This window comes from Peromyscus maniculatus, chromosome 3 (genome assembly GCF_049852395.1).
Source record: "Peromyscus maniculatus bairdii isolate BWxNUB_F1_BW_parent chromosome 3, HU_Pman_BW_mat_3.1, whole genome shotgun sequence".
NCBI classification, from domain to species: Eukaryota; Metazoa; Chordata; class Mammalia; order Rodentia; family Cricetidae; genus Peromyscus; species Peromyscus maniculatus.
Window position 1 is genome coordinate 164,168,532 of NC_134854.1, and position 20,444 is coordinate 164,188,975.

The following is a 20,444-nucleotide window of genomic DNA, read 5'->3' on the forward strand; positions in this document are numbered from 1 at the left end:
GTGAGACAGAAGGCAGGCACTAATCACACATAAAATGACCGGCTTGCCTCAACATGTTCCACGAATTCCAGCAAACTTTACACCCTAATCCATTTTTAGAACAAAAAACATCTGGGCCATAAATCCTCTAATCTGCCAAAACACGCTATTAAATCCCACGATTTGTTGAAAAACACTAAGATTAAAGAAAGGAAATATAAAATGGCTAGCTGCCGTGCTACGAAAGTGTTATTAATACTCTTTCTTTGTGTCATTATGAATGTTCTGGTACTAAAGAGCCTTGTCTAATCATGTCAGATTACACACCCTCATTGCATAGCTCTTCTGTCTGACCCGCTGATTGCCAAAACACATCAAATATTTTCTTGCTGCTTAAAAATTCTACCAAGAGAAGGATGTGAGTTTGAGAGTGTGGCGATGGCTCCTCAGTGGTCCCTGGCTTTCCTCATCACAGACAAGTCCTGGTCTGGGCATCTTCTCAGGTCCCTGAGTATGTTTAAGATGAGGTCCTGCAAAGGAGGGATCTTGAGAGTGATAACTTTGCTTTTCAGAAGTAATCACTGGAATTGATCCAAACAACAAAATGCTGCTTCAAATACACACAATCTGAACTGGAAACAACTGTTTAGACCAAGGACTATTTAGAGTGATTATCTGTTTGCCAAAGATGGACCTGCTTACCATGCCACTATCCTCAGCATCCGGAACAGTCTTCTCACTGTATTATTCCCCAGTGCATTCGGAAACTCTGTGTGGGAATCCAGCCCTTCTGTGATAAGCTTGGGTGTGTTTGTTTAAGCAGATCCTGAGAGGACCAGCCTGCTTGTCCTGGCCCCTGACCCCTGTCTCTCCTCAACCTGGCAATGTGTGTTTTTTATACTCTATTTAGTCTCTCTATGGTCTGTTTAGCTTCTCCAGAACACAAATATATTTGAAACGGTTTAGCACATGGTGTTGAATAAAAGCATGAATTCTTTAAGCTTTTTACAGACTGCCAAGATAGCACTGTGTAGGAAAACAGTTAATATGGATACGGGAGGAATGCAAACGATGGTGAAGGTGATTAACTGAAACCTGTGAGCAACAAAGGCCACTTCAGTGCTGGGGAGTGTGGGCTCAAACAGGCACTGGTTCTAAAATAAACATTGCTTTTAGAGACCCCTGTGTTTCAGCAGCAATGCTGTGTTAGATTCTAACATTGATATCTGCTCTGCTAAATCTTAAAGCCATTTCTATGTTACAGAGTTCAACCACAGCATGGCTTCGTCCACTGTGTCTATATGGTGTTATCACACTCAGCTAACGTCTTTCTTCCTCTGCTGACTCTCCATATCAACCCATGCCCTTGCCTTGGATTCTAGAAATAATGGTTGGGTATGATGCCAACCTTTCTGCCCTCACCCCATCTCCTACCGTTCAAACTTCATTTCCATCACCTGTTTCACTGAAAATGGTAGCCTTCTTTCTAGTCATCAAAAATGCCCTAGACTCAAGTTCTAGATGTCTCTTGCTCCCCACTTATGTTTCTTAGATTTAAACCATTTCTCTCCAACCTCAGCTCTTAGTGTGAGGTTATCTCCTTCCTTCAACAAGCAAATAAAGTTTTTTCTCGAACTTTATTTTTAAATGTCTCCCTCTCCCTTTCTAAATCAAGCTTCTCAAAGACGCCGCACGTATCCTCTCCTGTTCTCTCTTCATTCACTGGCTGGAGCCCCCCTCCTTCTGCTGCTTCCCCTGTCCTCTGAGTTGTTGGATTTCAAAGCATCTTCCCTTCCCTGCAGAATGACCCCCGACACCCTGGCAGTGTGGCCACCCCCCCCCCCCCCCGCTCCACACTGTCAGGACGTGTGTCCCCCTGGACACCCTGGCAGTGTGGCCGCCCCCTCCCTCCACACTGTCAGGACGTGTGTCCCCCCGACACCCTGGCAGTGTGGCCGCCCCTGGACACCCTGGCAGTGTGGCCGCCCCCTCCCTCCACACTCAGATGTAAGTTCCCTGCCCCACCATCATGACCTCTTCCCTTCATATTTTTGCCTCAATGTTTCTTCACCCATCCTTAAATTTTGGTTCAACTTCCCAATCAATAAGGGAAAAAAATATGACCTATATTAGACAAGCCACAAAACCTTAGCTTGGTCACACACCAGCCCCTCAAGTTGTCTTACTTTTCTCTCAACTGCTTCATCGCTTAAATGTGGATGACACAACATTAGCAAACAGTGTGGAGATCCACTGAGTTAATCCAGTCTGCAGACATAGTGAATGCCCCATGACAGCAGTCACTGTCACTGTTTGCAAAATGGCCCAGGGAAGTGAGTGGAATCGTCAGACTGGATTCTGTTGGATCTAGGTTTCTATTTATGGGAAGTGTGATAGTTGACAAATTGTAACAATCTCTCTGGCTTCCATTTTTCTCAGCTGTACAAGGAATGCAACGATGATGATGAGTCAACGAAGACACGTGTGAGGGAGAAGCCCTTGGCACGTGGGGAGGTACGTCATCCCGATGACAACGGCCTTTATATTTGCCCTCTCTGATCCCTCCGGGCACTCCTGTGGGAGGACTGGTCATGACAGGGAAAACTGTGAAGGAGTGGCATTTTATGGTTGGCACGGACATTCATGTGTGGGCATGGGTTGTTATTCAGAAGAAGAGGGCTTGGCTGGCACACACAGGGCCCTGGATTTGATCCCCAGCATGAAACAAATAAATAAACAGAACTTCAATTAAATGCAAGCCTGTCTGTTAGAGTTCAAAATGACAGACCAAAATGGCCATTTGATTAGTGATATTCTGCTTTTTTTGGTTATTATTTGTTTGTTTGTTTGCTTGTTTGTTTGTTGTCTACAAATTTAGGCAGCCATTACATCTATAGCTAGGATCTACACATGTATAGATGTTTAACAAACTCATAGTTTGTGAAAATTTGAGGGCTAAAGACAGTATGACTTCTAGTTAATCTTTCAAAGGACATAACTAATGCAAAAGAGCTGTGCCTAAGACTTTGTTACATTCACCTCAGTTTGATTTTTTTCACATGCCTTGGTGTTTCACCTGCACTGCTACAAAACATTCTGAAAATTTCCTCCCTCCCTCTCTGCATCTTCTTCTCTCTGTCTCTGTCACTCTCTGTCTCTCCTTCTCTGTCTGTTTCTCTGTCTCTTTGTCTTTTGTGTGTGTGTGTGTGTGTGTGTGTGTGTGTGTGTGTGTGTGTTTCCAAGCAACAAATTGGAAAGGCTAACTGTAGAAAAGGGAGGGTTCTGAAGGGAAGGAATCAGTCAGGGCTACCATACAGGAAAGAAAGGAGCATCCTTATCTCAGTGACAAGCAGGTCTTTTGTGGACAGTTTTAAGGATCTGGAGGTGAAATCACTGTGAGTTTTTGTTAAGTTCAAAATCTAGTGACTAGTGTTCTAACACAGGGAGAGAAAAAGGATCAGACCACATATATATGTATAGATGAAGGCAAAGACCAAGTTCTCTGTGTGGAAAGTGAGGTGTGCCAAGACACCATGAAGACTCACTGACTTTGGACCCAGCCTGCAAAACAGGAAGAAGGTGAACTGATTTTAAGTCACAGCATTTATGGCTATGCCTTTTGGTAGTGTGGCACACCAATATATTACCTCTGTCTTTTTTTTTAACTGTAACTGTGCATGTGTATGCATGTGTGCATGTGCGTGTGTGCGTGTGTGCGTGTGTTCGTGTGTGTGTGTGTGTGTGTGTGTGTGTGTGTGTGTGTGTGTGTGTATGCATGTGAACTTCTGGATGACCATGTGTATGAAAGCCAGTGATCAACTTCAGGGTCATTTTAGGTGCCATCTACCTTAGATTTTAAGACACGGTCTGCCATAGGCCTGGAGCACGTTAGAAGGCTAAGCTGGTTAAGCGTGTTCCAGGGACATGGGTCTTCATGCTTACAAGTTAGACACTTTACTGGCTGAACTATTTCCCTAGCCCACCACCTATATTCTTAATTGTTTCTCTAAGAATTGAGAGATTATCCCATATACTATATACACAAAAACAAAAGAAACAACAACTGTTGCCAGCTTCAGACCCTAGTATTCAGATATTTTCCCACCGGGCCCCTCTACCTGCATACCCCATGAGGGCTGAAAGGCAGCCTGTGTATCTCAGAACTCATTATTCGTCTCCTGCCTCAGGCTGTCCTTCTGCATCCCACAAACTTCCCAGTTGCATACCCCATCACGTGGATGTCATCTACGATTAGATTCTTTACCTTCCCTGGATAACAGACAGTCAAGTCTCATTGTTGTGCGTTCATTCCTCAGCTCTTAAATTTACCTCCCCAACCCCCATGGTCCCTGTTTTGACTGAAGTTACCCCATCTGTCACTTAGGCTGCTCCTGTCCTTACTGTTTCATTATCTTCATAGTTACGTCCTCAGTCTGTCTTTCCTCTGCTTCCAGACAAAGTATTTGGATGTGGAAACCTCTGTCTAAAAACTCATCTCTTGGTACCCTCGTGCTTAAAGTAGCATGTCATGAAATGACCATCTGTCATGGTTTGTAACTGTAAAAGTACTGAAGTAAAGCTAACTGTCTTCAAAGCATTGGCTATGGTTATGTGCCTTGAGACTCTTCAAGAGATAATGCCAACCTCCAGCCTCGCCTGTACACATTATAACTCTCAAAAGTCTTTAATATTTCTCCCAAGCATGGTTCTGGGACAAGCCCAAGAGCTCTAACAGGGTCTAAAGCCTCTCCGTGTTGTCAAACATGTGGTCCTCCCGTGCCCTTGTGTCTATCTCTTACCATTTCTGTAGGAGTTTCAAAGGGAGGTCATCCCAGTCCCAAGACTTTCCTGCTTCCTGTCTCCACAAGTTCCTCATTTGCTGAAGTATCCTCTCTTTCTGCCGTGTTTGGGAATTTATTCAGGCATTAGTCAGTCTGTGAGGACCTCTCTGACATAGACCAGACATGCTCCAGGCCAGTTCTGTGCAGCCTGCTTATCTGCTGCTTTGAAGTCTTGTAAAGGCTTTATCACACAGGTCTGCGTTTCCTAAGCATGTTGTTTCGGCTTGTCGGTTCATGAACTACTTGAGGGCATTTAAAAATATTTTATTCTAATTCTCTCTTCTCTCTCTCTCTCTCTCTCTCTCTCTCTCTGTGTGTGTGTGTGTGTGTGTGTGTGTGTGTGCTTATATGTGAGTGCAGGTGTCCTCAGAAGACAGAAGAGGGCATTGGATATCCTGGAGCTGCAGTTACACGCTTGTGTGAGTCTTCTGATGTGGGTGCTGGGAATGGAAATCAGGTCCTCTGCAGGAGCAGCAAATGTTCCTAACCACTGGGCCACCTCTCCAGCCCCATAGGTATGTGTTTTCAGTGTTACTTTTCATCCCCTTGTCTCATCACAAGAGTATTGTGAAGGAATATGTACATATTCCTGTGACACCTGCCTGTCTATAATTCCAAGTTCATGTCAATGGAAGGCTTCACTGAATGGCACAGAACTGAGCAGATGACACCAAGACAAGACAAATTCCTACTTATTATATATACATTTTGTGTAAAACATTTTGATTTATTAAAATTACATTTGTTTAGCGTGTGTGTGTGTGTGTGTGTGTGTGTGTGTGTGTACATACACATTTGAGTATCACAGCACATAGGTAGGGTTTGAAGATAACCCATGCAGACAGTTCTCTCCTTTCACTATATGGGTCATATGGGTCCCAGGAATTGAACTCACATCTTCAGGCTTATGGGGAATTCCTTTTTACCCTCTGAGCCATCTCACTGATTCCATAAAACATTCTAGTTAGAAATAAAAGTTGGACTTTCAGTTATTAAATATCAGCACCCAAATACACAATATTCATTTCTTCATCTGAGAAAGTCAGAATGAAATCATAGACATGACAACAATTTGTAAACTATGAAGTGCCATGTAAATGTAAACTATTTTAAGATGTGGTAGGACGACACAGTTCAATTCCTGATGAAGCAGTGGCTTTCCATGGATTGTAATATTCTCACTTAGTCACTGATCCCAACATGCACTTTGTCTCGTCATATCCTCTGTGTAGGTTTTTCCCATTAAAAAAGTAAAGTAATATCCAGGCACAGTGATTCATGGCCATAATCCCAGCACTCAGAAGGGAGGCAGAAGGTGATGATCTGGGGTTTGAGGCCAGCCTGGGCGATGTTGCTAATGCAATTAATGCACTTGAACATAATTCCTTCTTCTTTGTTTATGTCAGCTTGTGCCTATCAAAAGAACATAAGTACGGCTGTAGTTTTCATGGGCCTCTGAGGAACCTAAGGTAAAAAATAACATGTTCTAAAATGAAACCAAGTTATACTAGGTCAGAAGCCTCAGTACATGTTGCTTCCATTTGTTTCTCATGGTTTGAAAATGTATGCCTTAGAAAGTGTTTTGTAAATGTTTTACCTTTTTCTTTCTTCCTTTCCTTCCTTCCTTCCTTCCTTCCTTCCTTCCTTCCTTCCTTCCTTCCTTTCTTTCTTTCTCTTCCTTCCTTCCCTCCTCCCTCCCTCCCTCCCTCCCCCCCCCCCTCCCTCCCTTCCTCCTTCTTTCTTTCTTTCTTTCTTTTTCTTTCTTTCTTTCTTTCTTTCTTTCTTTCTTTCTTTCTTTCTTTCTTTCTTTCTTTCTTTCTTTCTTTCTTTCTCTTCCTTTCTTTCTTTCATGTGTGTCTGTGTCTGTGTGTGAATATATGTGTGAGTCTCAGGGTGTGGGCGTAGAGGTCAGAAGACAATTTGTATGAGTCAGGTCTCTCATTCCACCATGTATATCCTAGGATTCAAACTCAGGTTATCAGGCTTAGCAGCAAGCACCCTTATGTGCTCAGCCATTGCATTGGCCCACACAGAAGGTGTTTAGCTCTCACATGGGTGAGAGAAAAGATAAATCAGTAAGATAAGTTATCTAGCCAGAGAGAATGCTCACTCAGGGACCTTAGCTGCTGCCCTAAGGAGGTGAGGGCAGATAAATAAATGGCTGGGCTACCTATGGAGGTGAGGACAGACAAATTAATTACTAGGTTACTGTGTGGTTTGAAAGAAAATGGCCCCCAAAGGGAGTGGCACTATTAGGAGTTGTGGTCTTGTTGGAGGAAGGTGGGCTTTGAGGTCTCATATATTCTCAAACTACACCCAGTGAGACATACCACTTCCTGTTGCCTGTGAGTCAAGATAAGACTCTCAGCTCCTCTGGCACCATGTCGGCCTGCATGCTGCCATGATTCCCTCCATGACAATAATGGACCAAACCTCTGAACAGTAAGCAAGTAAGCCATCCCAATTAAATGTTTTCTTTATAAAAGGTGTTATAGTCATGGCATCTCTTTACAGCAATAGAAACACTAACTAAGACAGTTACCACATATATATTTCCTTAAAAGAAAAAGAGGGTCTAGGAGTGAACCTTAGTTATGAAGCACATGCTTGGCATATGGAAAGCCCTGGGCTGGCTTCTTATCACTGAAACACACAAATAAAATCAGAGCCATACTGCTGTTTATGCTCCCAAGGAACTTACTCCAGATGCTTGCAGAGGCAACTGTCTGCTTCAGTTCCCTACAAATTGGGGCTGCTGGACTAGATAGTATGAGTGTCTGCTCTATCTGGGGGCCTATAGTCTTAGAATAGACACAGGGAGGAAATGGATAAAAAATACTTTGAAGAATGTTTACATAGATAAACATATGTGATACAGATAGAAAGGGCCTAGGCAGGGACAGTGACACCTGCCCACAGAGTCTCAAATTATCCACTCTTCTTTTGAACTATTTGTGCTAAAGCTCTGTTTTCTTTGCAGATGCCTATCATGTGTCTACCAATCCAAAGTATTCTTGTAGAACATACTCATTAGAGTATGTTGGCCACCAACCTCAAAAAGTCACTTTCCGTATGTGTAGCTAATAGATATATAGCAAAGAGCTGAGTGTCATTAATGATAACTCAAAGTTATCTTTTGGTCCACAGTTTTCCATGGTTTATTAATGGCCTAACACATTAATTTTTCTTTCAGGGTGACCTTTACAACACCATTAATCCTCCCGGCTTTTATCCAACTACATTATTTCTCATTATAGTTTCAGCTTTCAACATCTACATTTGTTGAAAAGAGAAAAGTAAATTGTAGTGGCCTCAAACCCTTGGAAAATATGAGGGCTGTAGATATGGTGAAAGGGACTTTACAGGGTGGGGGAAGGAGATGTTTTATTACAGTAGTAGAGAAAGCCATATGATAAGTATCATTAAATACATTCTTGCCTTTATAAAATACTTGGCTATAGTTAATCTTTGGGGATGCTGAAGTAAAAGTATCTACATACATACATATCTGATTATATATGTTTATATATATATAGCAGAATTTGAGTAATATTTTAAAGGTAGGTCATATGTCAACACTGTGATATTTATGAACTCCATTTTTCAAAGGAAGCGAATCCTTTTTGCCAAATCAAATATTCTCTCACACACTCAGTACACAGAAACAAATCTATATATGTCCTTTAGGACACTGTAGAGTAAGTCAGTATTAGACCACAATGGTGCGATGTACATGCAGATTCCAAACTTCACTTTTCACTGGCTCTCATCTGAATGCCCCCTGCTAAAGTACTGCTAACAAATCATCTTGACTTATGCTTTGTAAAATTAAAGCATCTGGAAATACCTTTTTTCTCTGTATAGATTTCAATTTCTCTGACTCTGGACTAATTTTCTATTTCTTTCTGTCTCAAACCAAAGACCTAGTTCCTAATTCAAGTCCTTCTAGCAGTCCTTTCTCTTTGCTATAAACAGCATCACCTCACTCTGAGGGCTGTGCATCTCTCTACTTTTCTCCTCTTCCTCTTTGGAGAGGAATACATATCTGTCTATCTATCTGTCTATCTATCTATATCTATCTATCTATCTATCTATCTATCTATCTATCTATCTATCTATCTATCTATCTATCTACTTACCCATCCACCCATCTCCATTTTAAAACCTATGTCTGCTCAACTCACCCAGTCACTTCTCAGTGCCACATTTACAAGCTAAGTCCACATCGCTGACTTAACTGTATCATTCACTGGACTGTCCCATTCTCCAAACTGCTGTAACTGGGAGTCTGATGAAATCACTCCACTTGGTTTTCAGAGTCTACCTATCTGAAAACTCCAGCTAAAGCCTAAGGCTTTTCTGCTTTATGTTCTTCTGCTCTTCTTTAGAGTGCCACTGTCAAATAACCTCTATGTGAAACTTTTTCTAGAGCCAGCCTTATCGCCCTGTTGTTCATTTGTCTGTGAGGGGACTGTGTTGACTTACATGCACAGGGTTGCTCGGCCACATGAGTTCTTTTATGAGGTCAAAGGTGACTGGAAGAAATGAAACCTATCTCAAACTGCTTACATAAATAGGATTTTTTTTTCAGTGTGAGATTTTTCATGTTTTGCCATGAGCTCTATTCACTGTCTGAAGGCTTTCCCACAGTGCTTACATAGATAGGCTTTCTTTTAGGTGTGACTACCTTGTGCTTCTCATTGTTATTGCACCAACTGAAGACTTTCCCACACTACTTATATATGTGGATTTTATTCTTCATTAGTTTTTGACAGTCTTTTTCAGCAGTTTTCTACCTAGAAGAATGTGTGGTATATTTAAAATATGTTAAAATAATCTCTGAAATTTTTCCCTTCAGAAGTTGGGAGCTAATTACCTTTATGTGGAGTAAGGTTTCAGAATAGAACAGACTTGACAGGAATCCCGTGAGCAGGCCACAAACATCATGGCTCTCTCTGCTCTCTTTTGGGGTTCACTCATTGGTGACTTTTCCCGCCATGTGATAAGCAGCTACAGGGAAGGTTTCTGTGATTAAGAACTGAGGTTTCTAGCTACCAGCTAGGCAAGTGGGCTGTCTGCCTCCAGTGAGAGCCAAAATGATGTTCCGAGCAGCATCTTTGCTCTGAGTTTTTGAAATATCCTAAGGCAGCAATAATTAACTGAGTTTCCCCCTTATAAACTGAGGAAGTATATGTAATGGGTAGCCATTCCAGCTTTGATTTGGAAGTTCCAACCCCACTGAGGCTTCAGCAACTGTCACGCCTACAAGGCGGGGCCAAGGGAGGTGCCTGGAGAGCCGAGATCTGGATGGGCCAGCCTCTCTGTTCCTGGACCCTAGACGGTGGAGGTTGACTGAGCAGAGCTCCAGAGAACACCACTGGACTGTGATACACCTTCCCCAGACCCCACAACCTACCTATCCCTTCATTTGTAAGTTACCCACTAAATAAATCTTCCTTTTAACTACATGGAGTGGCCTTAATAATTTTGACAATAAGTGTACCTTGAAAGGCAGGTTTGGGGTTGATTTTTATACAACTGTTAGTAAATCCAATTGGTAGCCTCTGTGGTCCTTACCAGACACACTCATTTCTGGTGAAATGCTCTAGTCAAGTAATGATCTCTGTAGCTAACATCCCAGCTCTGATTTTACAGATCAAATAGTTTCACAGTTTCCTCCTGAGAACTTGTAACTAAATGCTTCCCTGTTCTTGGAATTCAACACATATTAAACTTCATTTTTATGTCTTCCTTCCAATTTGGTCATGCTTTCTTCTTGTTCATAGTTAATTGAAGCTCCTGCCTCCTCAGTCTCCACTCCAGTGCAGATGACTTTGTCAGATCTCCTTTCATATGCCTCCACCCCTCCAGAACCCCCTTTGCTTATTTCTATCTCACAGAACACCATAGACGATAACAGTGTATTCACTAAACAATATTGCTCAGTTGTCAATACTTAAAAGTTCTGATCACAGCACTCTGTGAAGAAGTCAAAATCTCATATGAGAGTGTTCCACCCCGTCCCAGCCACATATTTCCATTTTTTCTTCCACCACTTTCTGCCACATTATTTAGCTTTCTAGCAAAGTCCCTTCATTTCACAGGGACATATTTTTCTGAGCTTTTCCTCTTTGCTTACAGCCTAGAATGCTTATGAAAATATCAGTTCTTCAGAGTTTAGTTGGAGTAGTGCTGTTTGTAATCTTATCTTGATTCTTCCCAGGAGAATGTGACACTCTCCTCTTTAACTATAGGATTATAGTGCTGTGCTCTGGAGTATCCTTCAGTATTTATGAGCTAGATTATAATACCTCCAAAGTAATCATGTTCTACATAGGGGCTAATCTGTGCTAGAGGTTTCCTAATCAGACAGAAGCAACAATCGTTATCAATGAATATGTGCTGAATTGAGTACATTTTAATTCATGCATGAAAAATAAAAATAATAGTGTTGGTTAACTCATCAGAAATTATAGTTACAGGTAAACTGAAGAAACTACTCTTCACATTCCCTGTTTATGTGCAATCAGAATTTTCAATCAGAATACAACAGAACAAACTTCTTATTTCATGGTTGACAGTTGACCCAAACAGAATATATCCCTCATTATATATTTGTACACATCACAATAATGGAAAAAAATCTCCATGATAGAAGAGGAAAGTCATTTAGGAGCAAAATTCTGGAACCATCTTTCTCTACAATTAGACATTTATGTCTCTTTTAAAAAATATACTAAAAGGCAAAGTTTTACACATAACTATAACTAGTACTTTTAGATCGTCAGGGGCATAAAATTTGACTGAGTTAGAAATGTCACTTGCATGTTTAACACAGACCTTATGGAAGTAACTCAAATGACATCTCTGTCACTTGCTCAAACCATTTGCAGCCTGTATGTGACATGCCATCTTAGATTTCATTCAATTGCCATAAATGGAAAGTTAACAAGAACAAGAGAAACGGAACTTACCTATTGTGCTAACTCTTGCTGAAGGACTAGCTAATGCTGCTGGGGCAGAGGCTTTGAGGGGGCCTGCCCCACTGTTTATTCTCAGAGCTGGCATGTGGGGAGAGGTGGGTGATGTGGGTGATTTGCCATCAGAGGTCTTGGGTTTAGCTGATAGGTTCAGTGGCTGGGCCACTTCATCCTGCAAGGATCATTAGAACATGAGCTGTGACGAGGAAAGGCTGATCAGAGACATCTAAAAAACACAGCTACACAGCCTGTCATTTCCCATTCATGATCTGAACGTTCATGCTCAACAGTACAGTGTTTGGTTGGCTGTTGACATAATGTCACTTTCAACTACATATTACAGACCTCTGGTTGTATAACAGAAAGCATGCATACCCTGTACTATCCACAGAAAGCAGTCACGTGATATAGTCAGAAAGAACTACTCTTACGAAGCTGATTCCATTGTGATTCATTTATACACAGTTCATATAAGATTATGATGCTGGTCAGCTTTTTCTGTTTTATTTTTGTTTTTAGATCTCTCGTGTAGAGGCAGTACCTAGACCATCCCTGTGTGTATGGCTCAGAACAGAACTGCTCTCCCAACTGGATAAAAAATACTAATACAATTTTCTAAAAAAATAATTATTTCCCCCAATTTTTACAGAAATAATTTTAGATTTTTTCTCTACAAATGAAAATAAGCATGATTAACATTGTGATAATAATGTATTACCTAAACATCCAAACAAACATCACCACATTCATGATATAAAATCCAGAAGAATGCTCAAAATATTCCTTGGTACGAACATCTATATGAGACCAGTTCGGTACAGTTAATGACTTCAATTATTCTATGCTTGAAAGGTATAGCTCAATTTTATGCCCTTCTCTTTAGCTCCCAGTTTATTAATTACATAACATTTCTGAATACAATTCTGCTGGATTTCTATTGCATCATGAGAATCAGAAAAAGCAACACAACATTGCTCGCTCATCACTACAAACGATTTTATTCTTCTGTTACGCTCTAAAATTGGAACATTCTGACAATTGTTTATGTCAGATTCAGTACTACTGAAATTTTACCTTAGAATAAAAGTTTAGTTTCTTTTTAAATATTATTTCATAAATTGAGAGTATATGTGATATTTTTCCATAGCAGGAACTTTGCTTTAAAGTGAAACTATCTTTAATCAAATAGGGTAAATAGATAGCAGGGAGGCATATGTTAATCTCTATAAAAATTTAACTCTTCACCATATGCATACACACATATATAATACAAATATACATATATGCTTATATATGAGCAAATTCTAGAACCATTTCTCACTAAATTCGTCATTTATATCTCTTAAAAAATAAACTAAAAGGCAAAAGCTTCACTCATAACTATAACGGGAAGTTTTAGATTTTAGATTTCCGGGGCAGTGGAATCTTTACCATATATATGGTATATATATTAAAACAAATCACTTCATAAGGAAAATTATGACAGCACAAGACAAGAAGATATGTAGTACAAGCTTGTGTTTTGAAAGGGGCTCATGATAAGGTCATAGATTCTGTGCATTTAGAAAACCTGTGGACAAACTAGGCAAAAGTATTCTTATAACCTTTCTTAAGCTCTGATTTGCATTGCAAAGAAAAGCACATTTTGTTGTAGTTGTTGTTGTTTTTTTTAAACCAATGAGGTAATTCAAATTGGCCATCTGTTACCATTAGAGATATATAGTAAGTAAATAGCTATTATATGAAATTCTATCCATTAATAGACTCTTGGTAAGTAGTAAAATAAGATAGTTCTCTTACTGATAGGGTATATGACTTGGAGAAATTTATTTTTACACTTAAAAAGCTATAGAGGTCTACTTAATGGAAAGCATTCAGTTGAGCTGTTCAGACAGAACTGACAGAATGCTTCTGTTGGCAGAAACCTTGAAGTAATGTATGTGTCCAATCCATAGATGTGTAGTTCTGAAAGAGCTGTTCATAGGCAGGCACGGCCTGTAGAACCTGAGAACTGGTTGCAGGGCAAACAGTTGCAGATGCTTGGATGTGGGGTCCAACAACCTGTGTTTGAATGAGTATTTTCCAGTAATTCTAATGTACTCTAAAGGTTGGCAGCTATTGACTTAAAAAAGAAACAATTAAAAAAAAAAGCTTGTACTGGTTTTAAAAAGCTTCCTCAATGAAAGGGTACATAGTGCCTTTGAATGACTACGTTCTTTGAAATTTGGTTGGAATACAGAATAATAAAATTAGAAACAGTTGTCTGCATAAAACCTCAGCACTACTAAGAATGTCCTGATGCAGGGGCAGGGTGAGGAGTTCTGGGATAAGAATCTGTACCTTCTCCATCAGTTAAGCCTACTGTCCTGACAGCCTGTTAGATTATTAATGCTACTTACTGTGTAGCTGCAAATGTCCCATATGTTCCTCTCCCTACTCCCTGGTGCACTGTGTCCACCCTCTGTGTGAAAGCTGGGGCTTCAGTGACATCCCTTAGGACAGGGTCAATAACTCTTGCATGATGCCTGGGAGAAAACTTTGGAAAGTTCCAGGCAGTTACTGTCCTTGAGTGCGTAGTAAGATGGTGGGAGGTTAAGGCAGAATGGGGGGTTTGGGGCTCATCCACAGAAGAGTGTGAGTGTGGACCAAGAGGAGGGGTGACAGTACTGATGGATTCGAGGGGACTGGGGGTCAGACCATGGTGAAATGTCACATGTCTGAGCTTTAAACGCTCACAGCTATTGCAGGTGCATGCTGACAGGTGACTCTGTTGTTTATGAAGGCTAAAGATGCATTGGAACTTTCAATATTTCCTTCAAGGCAGTGAACATGTCTGAAAGGCAAAAAGTGCAGGGCCCCAAGGACATATGACAGGTCGACAGCTCCAATTTGATAGAAATGTCATTCATATTTGCCCTTTCAGATTCTTCTCCACTGTGTGACAGACTATTGGTATATTTAATAGGAACTCATATGCATGATCTTTATGTTGGGAACTGCATAATAACTTTGGTCCATTATATTATATCTCACAATTTGGTCCACTTTAGTAATTTACTGCTGCTGAGATCACAAAGCAAGACTATTCACGAAGAACAGGAAACTTAAAGAACACTCCAACTTTCTATTGATTATAGTTTACTTGACTAAATGAAAATTCAACAGCACTTAACTGAAAGATAGGCTTGACCTATTTGTTTATGGTGTGCATTTTCAGAGTTACAGGTATGGTCATAAACATGCAAGGCACAAAATTTTCTACCTTGTGTTTCACTTGTAGTATCTTATTTAGAAAAAAAAATCAAACAGCTTATCATGGCCAACCTCTAGTCTTACCAGTAAAATATACATTATGATATAAACAAATAATTCACATGTAAAAGGCTCTAAGTAACTTCCAAGGTCAGGAAAACATTTCTACCCAATCCACCATCAAGCAGGGAGCAAAGTAATTTACTCAACCAATTGTTGAATGAGGTTGCCACAATGAAACTTTTACAAACATTGTTACTTTGTAATTATTTCTTTTATACACAAAATGTTAGTCCCCAGGATTTTATTTACTTTTTGAATAGTTCCAAATGATAAATGTTTTATGAACATCTAAACATAAACAGATATGTAAGCTAAAGTAAACACATTTCAACTCCTGGAAGACAGTTATTTACATTTGCAGATCTCATTATAGATACTCCAAATCACTTGTTTAATCTTCAATACCATGATGATTTTTGTTTGCTTGCCATCCTGATCCTCTTGCCTCTCCCTCTCAAGTGTTGGGATCAGAGATGTGTACCACCATGCCCTGTCATATTATCACCTTCAATATTATCATCACCTTCAATATTATGAAGTAACCAATAATTTATTGCATGAAGCTCAGAGAGTTCTAGTAAAACCTAGTGAAAGCTTTGACATGTCAAGCTCTTTTAACTTACATGTTCACTTTTATCCTAAAGCTTAAGAGTCAAACTTCATGTATACTCTGAAACACTGAACTCACTATATATTTATATCACAGAATCACACAAAGGCTCATGTAAATGCCAGGGAGTGAAGTCATACACACACCTGCTACTTCATACACTGGCAAAAAGCTATGCAGGCCAATTGACTCAGTATAGTGACTTTTTGTGATTCTCTATTGTCTATGCTATATTACACAAAGTATTTCATAATGTTGATATGATATTTAGACTACTTGTTGAGAAAAATAATATTTCTCTTCTAGTAGCATTGATTGCCAACTTGACATAGTCTAGAAGCACCTGGGAAAGAAGTCTTGATTGAGTGATTTTCTTTGTAAGATTGGCCCATGGGCACATCTATGGGTAGTCTCTCAATTGTTCATTGATACATAAAGACTTACACCACTGGAGGTGGCACCATTCCCTAGCAAGTGGTCCTGGATATATTAAAAGATTATGAGCCTGCAAGAAAGCTACCAAACAGCACTGTTTAATGGCTTCTTCTTTACATTTGTGCTTGGGTTTTTTCCTTGATTTCCTCCAATGATGGCCTGTAATCTGGAAGTGGAACCCAAGGAAACCCTCTCTTTCCCTAAGTTGATTTTGGTCAGTGTTTTTAATGACAGCCGCCTAAACTTCCTACATGGTACAAGAAATTAAGATTCTAAATCTCCAGATGAAGTTGTAGGAATCTAATTCCTGATATAACTTTTAATAAGCTGTTGGTTCATCTTTGTTGCCTGAGAATATGAAACAAGTAAAATTAAGCAAACATTCAGGACAGTGTAGTCCATTCAGCAGCAGCTACTACAACTCATCTGAGAGTTAAAATCTCATTTAACAACTGTGGTCTGAGCAGCACAAACATGGAGGCCTTGATTGATCTGCATCCTAATTAGACAATCCCACAATTAGATAAAGAAATGAACTGAGTGAAGCAAAGACTGTAACCCAAATCTACAGCTTTAGATACACTCCCAGAATCATCATCAGGAACCCTGGGACCATTTGATTCAAATAGTGTAAGACAACTAAAATTAAAATATATTTCAGATTATAGCTTCAGTTAGGTTTATTTTTGAGAACATGCTCTTTTACATAGTTGTATGCTGTCTTATTTTTGCTCTCTGTTGCTGAAATAAAGTAATGATTGAAACCAACATGAGGAGGAAAGGGTTTATTTCACCTTTCAGATTACAGTCCATCGCTGAGGGAACTTGGCAGGAACTAAAAGCAGGAGCCTGGAGGCAGGAACTGAAGCAGAGGCCATGAAAGAGCATTACTCACTGGTTTGCTTTCCATGGCTGGCTCAGTCTGTTTTCTTATATACACAGAGATTACCTGCCCAGGGGTGGCACTACCCACTTTAAAGTGGCTGGACCCTTCCACTTTAATCAATATTGAAGAAAATGCCCCCGCAGACTTGCCTACAGGTCAATCCATGGAGGCATTGACTCAGCTGGGGTTCCCTCTTCCAGATGACCCCAGCTTCTGTCAAGTTGACATCAACTAAACAACACATATGATTTTCATACCTTGGAAACACCAAAGGACCAAGAAAATCAAATGTGATTTTATATTACCATTTTACCAAAGAAAGAGGAAGGCTTTCCTCAGAACCTGACACGGCTACTTTTTTTTCTCTGCTCTTTAGGCTCCTAATTCTTTTCAAGGAATTTTAGAACTGCAAAACTGGGATAGTAGTACCCTAAGCTGCTTACTGATCTTTTCTTATCTTCTTCTAATCTTTTACCACACAGAACTATATCCATACCTACTAGAAGAAGCAAAATCCCAACTGGTAATATACAAATTATATAATTATATAACTTCAGAACTCAAGTTTTTACTTGACTTGTTACTCATTGTCAGTAACAATTGTTGGTCTGGTGTGGCCATGTCATGGCGGTCTCAAATTCCAACTTCCTTAAATTTTTACCTATGTTAATTATTGGAAATCAAACATTGATTTGTCAGTTAATTTTTATATTGATTGAATGGAAATAGGTAAGATTATATAAACATAGTAATAATCCAACGTCAGGGCAGAGACATAGCTCAGAGATTAAGAGCACTGGCTGCTCTTGGAGAGGACCTGGGTTCAATTCCCAGCATCCAAATGGCAGTTCATGACAGGGTGTAACTTTCAGTTTCAGGGGATTTAACACCCTCTTTTGACCTCAGTGGGTACTGCACATATGTAGTGCCCATACAAATACTCATACATACAGAAAATAAATAGGCCAACACCAATCCATAATTATTGAGCAGTATTCCCTCCATTTATCAATGTTTATTATACTCTGGACACTAGAAATTCATGAATCCTATCAACTCAACCACCTCATGAAGCACATAGAATGGAAGCCCCTTTCAGGAATAAATGTTTGCATTCTGATTTTTGCATTAAGAAATGCATGCACAGCCCCAGAAGTTTGGGGTAGGCATGCTTTCACCATGGTAGTGATGCCCTTAGACCCAGCTGCACGTCACATAAGTCCTGGATTCTTTGGCTCGGCCCCAACATGCTGCTTTCTCACTTGGCTTCCATTTTCTGCCTTCCCACAGTCCTAAAGTGGAGTCTAGGCTTACAGTCTGGGACTTTTGCTTCAAGGAAGCCAGCAAGCACTGCTTTACATTTGAACTGCTTGTTCTTAATTAAGTTATTCCAGCAATATTCATCACTGAATTTGTTGTTTGAAATGCCCTCGGTTTCTTCTCTAGTAATACTTCAGGTGGGTATTTTCCGACTTCATTATGTAATGACTCAATGCTATGAATCCTACACAGACACAAACATACATGCACACATCTATGCATATACCCATTTGAAAACATATAAAAGAATAAAATATACCTTCCAAAATATAATTTATATCTTTTGGTTGTTGTTTTGTTTTTTGTTTTTTGAGATAAGAGTTTCTCTGTATAACAACTCTGGCTATTCTGGAACTCACTTTGTATACCAGGCTGGCCTCAAACTCACAGAAATCTGCCCGCCTCTACCTCCCAAGTACTGGGATTAAAGGCATGTGCCACCACTGCCCGGCTATCTTATACTGATTTTTAAGTTTTTTTTAAAAAAAGTTTTGGAGGCCTTACAGCAAAGAAGTCCATTGATCCTACACACAGTCTCCTCTGATAGCTTCTGGAGTGGCCCGCAGTAGGACTTGCCTTCTGGTGCCTTGTGTCATCGGTCCCCTCCTGCAGTGGACAGAGTTTACCTAACAGAAGGGTGTTACAGAAACAGCAAGAGTATGGGTCTGGGAAGGTGGCTCAGTAGGCAAAGGGCTTGCTGTAAAAGCACGAGGAACTGAGTCTTGATCCTCAGCATCCACACTCATCCATAACCCCAGATTTGGGGGTATGGAGGCAGGAGGATCTCTGGAGCTTGCTGGCCAGCTAGTCAAATCTAAACTAGAAGCTCCAGGTTCAGTGAAAGATGCTCTCAAAAAACAGAATAGAGAGTGATTGAAGTGGATGTCCAGTGTCTATCTCTGGCCTCCACACTTGCACATGCACGCACATACACCACAGACACACCCACAGTGTAGAGCATGATGTCAGATACTAGGTGATAAAGACCTTGTGGCTTCTATTTTCCTATTGTGGTGAGCTGGGCTTGATTATCTTCAGAAGCAGGACTAGCATGACTGCAATTCTTTGATTTGGGTGGCTGTCCTCTGCACTCTAGGACGTTTGTCACTGTCCTTGCTCTCCAACACTGTAACACCCCTGCCTGAATTTCAACAATCAAATACATCTCCCTAGGGGAGTCTATCACCCCAATTAGGAACTGAAGCTCCCTGGGAAGCCAACTGACCTGGGATAAGGACACCCAGTGTCATTTGTAAGAAAACTCCCTCAGTTTCGGTATACTTTGTAGACCAGGTAAGCATCACTATTAGTTTCTATTTTTCCCTCTCTTTTTAATATTTAATCCTTTCCTTTTACACTCCACATTTGATCTTTGATACTTTGAATTTATCTCAATATAACCTCTTCTCTTCTAAAATGTTCTAGAAAAGCACTGCACAAAACATAATTTCAAAACATTTACTTCCAAAAATGTTAGGATTCCTTTATCCTACCATCACAGATGAAAGGTCCCTCACACAAAGTCTGCAAATTTTCCTGTGTGTGGAGAGAAGGAAAGAAATAGAAGTGTAGCCAACAATATCTGTTGAATAACTTATACCATGAGGCAGTAAAATACGGATGCTGTTTCAGACTCAGCTTTGGCCTCTGGTGGTCGTCACATCTGGGTGATGTGTATCATCTTCTAAAGTGATTCCTGTATCAATCAAGAAGCTAAAGGAAGGAACATAGAGCAACAATAATTGATGAATCGTCCTGTCTGCTTCTCCTAGTAGCCTCTACATGCAAATCCCCAGAAGAGTTTACAAACTGCTTTAAAGGAATTAAGAGACTTGATCATCACTTATTGCAGAAACCTGTAATGTGTTCTTGGCACCCCATGACCATTCCTTAAAGCGATTACTAGAACGCTCTGCAACTGTTCCTTTACCATTGCACAGGGAGGCCCATGGAAAGAAACCAGGCATGGTCTGCACACGCTGCCAAGGAGGGACTGGATTCCCACACACATAAGCAGTCACTGCAGTTCACAGAGCACCACTGGTCTACAAAACAAACGCCAAACACAGCAGACACTG

General features: G+C 40.3%; 1 protein-coding gene across 12 annotated transcripts in view; it reads right to left on the minus strand.

The window, feature by feature from the left end:
- The window catches only part of Sox5 (SRY-box transcription factor 5), a 1,002,153-nt gene that overhangs the window by 35,815 nt on the left and 945,894 nt on the right, over positions 1 to 20,444 (minus strand). For 11 of the 12 annotated variants that reach the window (XM_076568276.1, XM_076568278.1, XM_016008328.3 and 8 more), the window contains one exon: positions 11,795 to 11,972. In XM_076568276.1, the coding sequence (XP_076424391.1) occupies positions 11,795 to 11,972 (178 nt within the window). Of the gene's footprint in view, positions 1 to 11,794; positions 11,973 to 18,870; positions 18,997 to 20,444 lie in introns of those variants that run through there. The other variant, XM_076568280.1, reaches the window with a different exon arrangement.